Source organism: Kryptolebias marmoratus, linkage group LG8 (assembly GCF_001649575.2).
Source record: "Kryptolebias marmoratus isolate JLee-2015 linkage group LG8, ASM164957v2, whole genome shotgun sequence".
Classification (NCBI taxonomy): Eukaryota; Metazoa; Chordata; class Actinopteri; order Cyprinodontiformes; family Rivulidae; genus Kryptolebias; species Kryptolebias marmoratus.
In genome coordinates, this window is record NC_051437.1 from 6,773,718 (window position 1) to 6,776,538 (window position 2,821).

Here is a 2,821-nt window from a genome sequence, read left to right on the forward strand (position 1 = left end):
TGAGGGAAAATAATTTGCAGATACTGTCTTCCTAAGGTTTATAAAAACAGTGATACCTCAGTGTAAACCTGAAAAGATAAATATTACTGTGGTAGGAAGCCTTATAGAAGCAAAACATTGAGGCAGGGAGGGGCGAGGGGGCCCGAGAGCCGGTCTTAGACTCCGGTGCTGATCAGCGCTGCATGATGCAGACAACAGAGGAGAGAAAGGAGGAGGAGGTGGAGAGGAAGGAGGAGCGAAACAGTGAACAGACTGGCTGAGGCTTGCAGCTCCCAGTCTCTTCGCTGAGCTTCGCAGAGCAGCTTCTCTTTGCTTTTTTACTCTTCTTTCCACACAGGGGCTTTCAAACACTTTTTCTCTAAGCTGACTAAAAGAACGCAGCAGTAGAGGGAGTCACTCGTTCCAACTCCTTCTGCATCATGTTACCTTGGAGAAGGAATAAGTTTGTTCTGGTGGAGAATGAAGCCAAGAGCAAGCCCAAGAGTCTGGGGACTGGGCTGACCTACCACTCCATCCTCTCGTCTTTACTTCGCTCCTGTCCTGACTTGATACCCGACTGCCCCTTTGACTGGGTGGGCAGCATCTTTCATACCAAACGACAAAAGGTGGAACTGAACAAAGAAGAGCCTGTTTACAACGTGCGTTACCTCGGCAGCGTGGTCACCATCACGGCAAAGGGAGATGGCTGCACTCAGGAGGCAGTGGCCAAGATCTGGGCGCGGAGCAACTACGGAGAGCAAAGTGTCAAGATGAGGTTAATGGTGGGGTCACAAGGCATCCGAATGAGTGCTGACAAATCTGGGAAAAAGAAACCTATCCATCTGTACTCTCTGAACAGAATCACTTTCTGTGCAGCTGACCCGTGCCGGCCCAAAATCCTGGCTTGGATCTATAGGCACCAGGTCAAGAACATGGCGGTGGTGCTGCGGTGTCATGCCGTTCTGGTCAGCAAGTCAGAGAAGGCCCAAGCTATTGCCCACAGTCTCTACCAGAATGCCACCTCTGCCTTCAGCGAGTTCAAGCGGCTGAAGCGTCAGAGTGACTTCCGGCACTGCCAGCAGCAGCTGCTGGGCGAGGAAGCAGTGCCCCTGATGCCACTGAGGAGGCTGCTGAACGGACAGTGCCACTACAAGCCGCCTGCTGAAAACCCCAGCAGTGCCACCCGCCTCTGCTCCATCACAGAGGAGGAAGAGGAGGAGGACGGAAAGAACAGCAGGGATGGGAATGAGGAGGTGGAGGATGCCAAAAAGCTGCAGGACAAACAGAAGGTTCTGACAACAAATACTGACCCAACTCAGTTACTTTCAGAGCTGGACATTGGGGATATTGCTCAACTGGAGCAATGTCAAATCAACTTCATCAGCGACAACAACAACAACACGTTTACCTTTATAACCTCTCTGGTGTGACTGTAAACCCACGGGAAGAATGGCCACTCTCCAAACAGTAACACATTCCTCTATTTGCCCTCCTCTGGTGCCCTCCACTCAGGCTCTCCCCGTTCCATTCCATGTAATGTGAAGTGTTTACCAGAAACTTCTCCCACTTCCGAGTGGTGGAGAGAAGACAGACGGTCCTTCAGTGGGAGTAAGCTTTTTTCTTCCCAGATGGCTCAGATGCCGGTTTGGGAATGTGTTTGTTTACAAATGAGGGCCGGTGATGCACAGAGCAACGACAGCACAATGACGAACGAGGACATCTCTTACAGAAAACACAAGAGCACCAACGCTGAGATCACTGACATGTGGCTCACATACTGATCACAGCAGGATGTGCTTCAGTCCCATTTCTCCAATTTTTTTTTTGTGTGAATAAAATGAAAGCTGCGTTTGCCAGCAGGGATATTTATTTGAATCAACTTGCGATTGCTTTTCAGGGAGGTTCTTTGTAAATTTGTAAATTTTTTTACAATCTGACAATCTTCACTGAAAATCCACTAAGACTGACCGTTTTGAGTGCTAACAGCTGTGAGAATTTTATTACGGTGTTACTAATGATCCGAGCCGACTAACAAATAAGGCTATAATTTAGGAGGTAAGCCATTGAGTCGAAATCTATATTGCTGTCATTCGTTATAGTCCTTATTTATGCATGCCAGATCAGCAGTAACTTGAGCTTTTGTCTTTTTGTTTTTTTGTGTGACATTTTGGATCCCTCAGCTTTTATTAGAAACACTGTGATAAATGTCTGACCAGGGAAAATACACACCTATTTTTGAAGCACCTTCTGTTTTGCATTTTTTTTAATAAAACTAAAGCTGTCAATTTTGTTTGTCCAAAAAAAAAAAAAATTTTTCCATTGTTGCAGCCCCTTTCAGCCATGTTTTTTCCAAGAGCCCTTGCAAAAATGCAGACAGATCCTTAAAATTAAACACAAACTGTTTTTAAAAAAATGACTCTAGCTTTCTTATCTGTGCTTATTGTATGCAACTGTCTCAAGATGCATTGTGATTGCAATAAGATGAAGGTATTTATTTTCTAAATATGAATAATAAAAGTTGCACTCACTTGGGCTTCCTTCTTGAGTCCCGATGCTATCAAAGAGATTATTCAAATGAATGCAACAGCATTGCATTCCTCTGGTGCACATTTGCATGTTTGTGATGTGAAATGCCCAACGTACACTTCAAACGCACAGCAAGAGAAAAACTAACATATTTATCCCAGAAAATCTGCTCGCTGAACTTGAAAAGAGAATATAAAACAACTATTTTTAGCCACAAAAAAAAAAAAAAAAAAAAGGGATCCAGTGTTGGCTCTAAAGTGCCAGTCAGCTTCAACAGATGTTAATGTGGCTTGACATATTTCTTTAGGCCTTATTC

At 45.0% G+C, this 2,821-nt stretch overlaps 1 protein-coding gene across 1 annotated transcript; it reads left to right on the top strand.

The window, feature by feature from the left end:
- Positions 1–285: 285 nt before the first annotated feature.
- On the top strand, positions 286–2,460 carry fam43b (family with sequence similarity 43 member B). The gene has a single exon (XM_017419144.3). The coding sequence runs from the start codon at positions 420–422 to the stop codon at positions 1,407–1,409; it is 990 nt and encodes a 329-aa protein (XP_017274633.1). The 5' UTR covers positions 286–419; the 3' UTR covers positions 1,410–2,460.
- Positions 2,461–2,821: the final 361 nt, after the last annotated feature.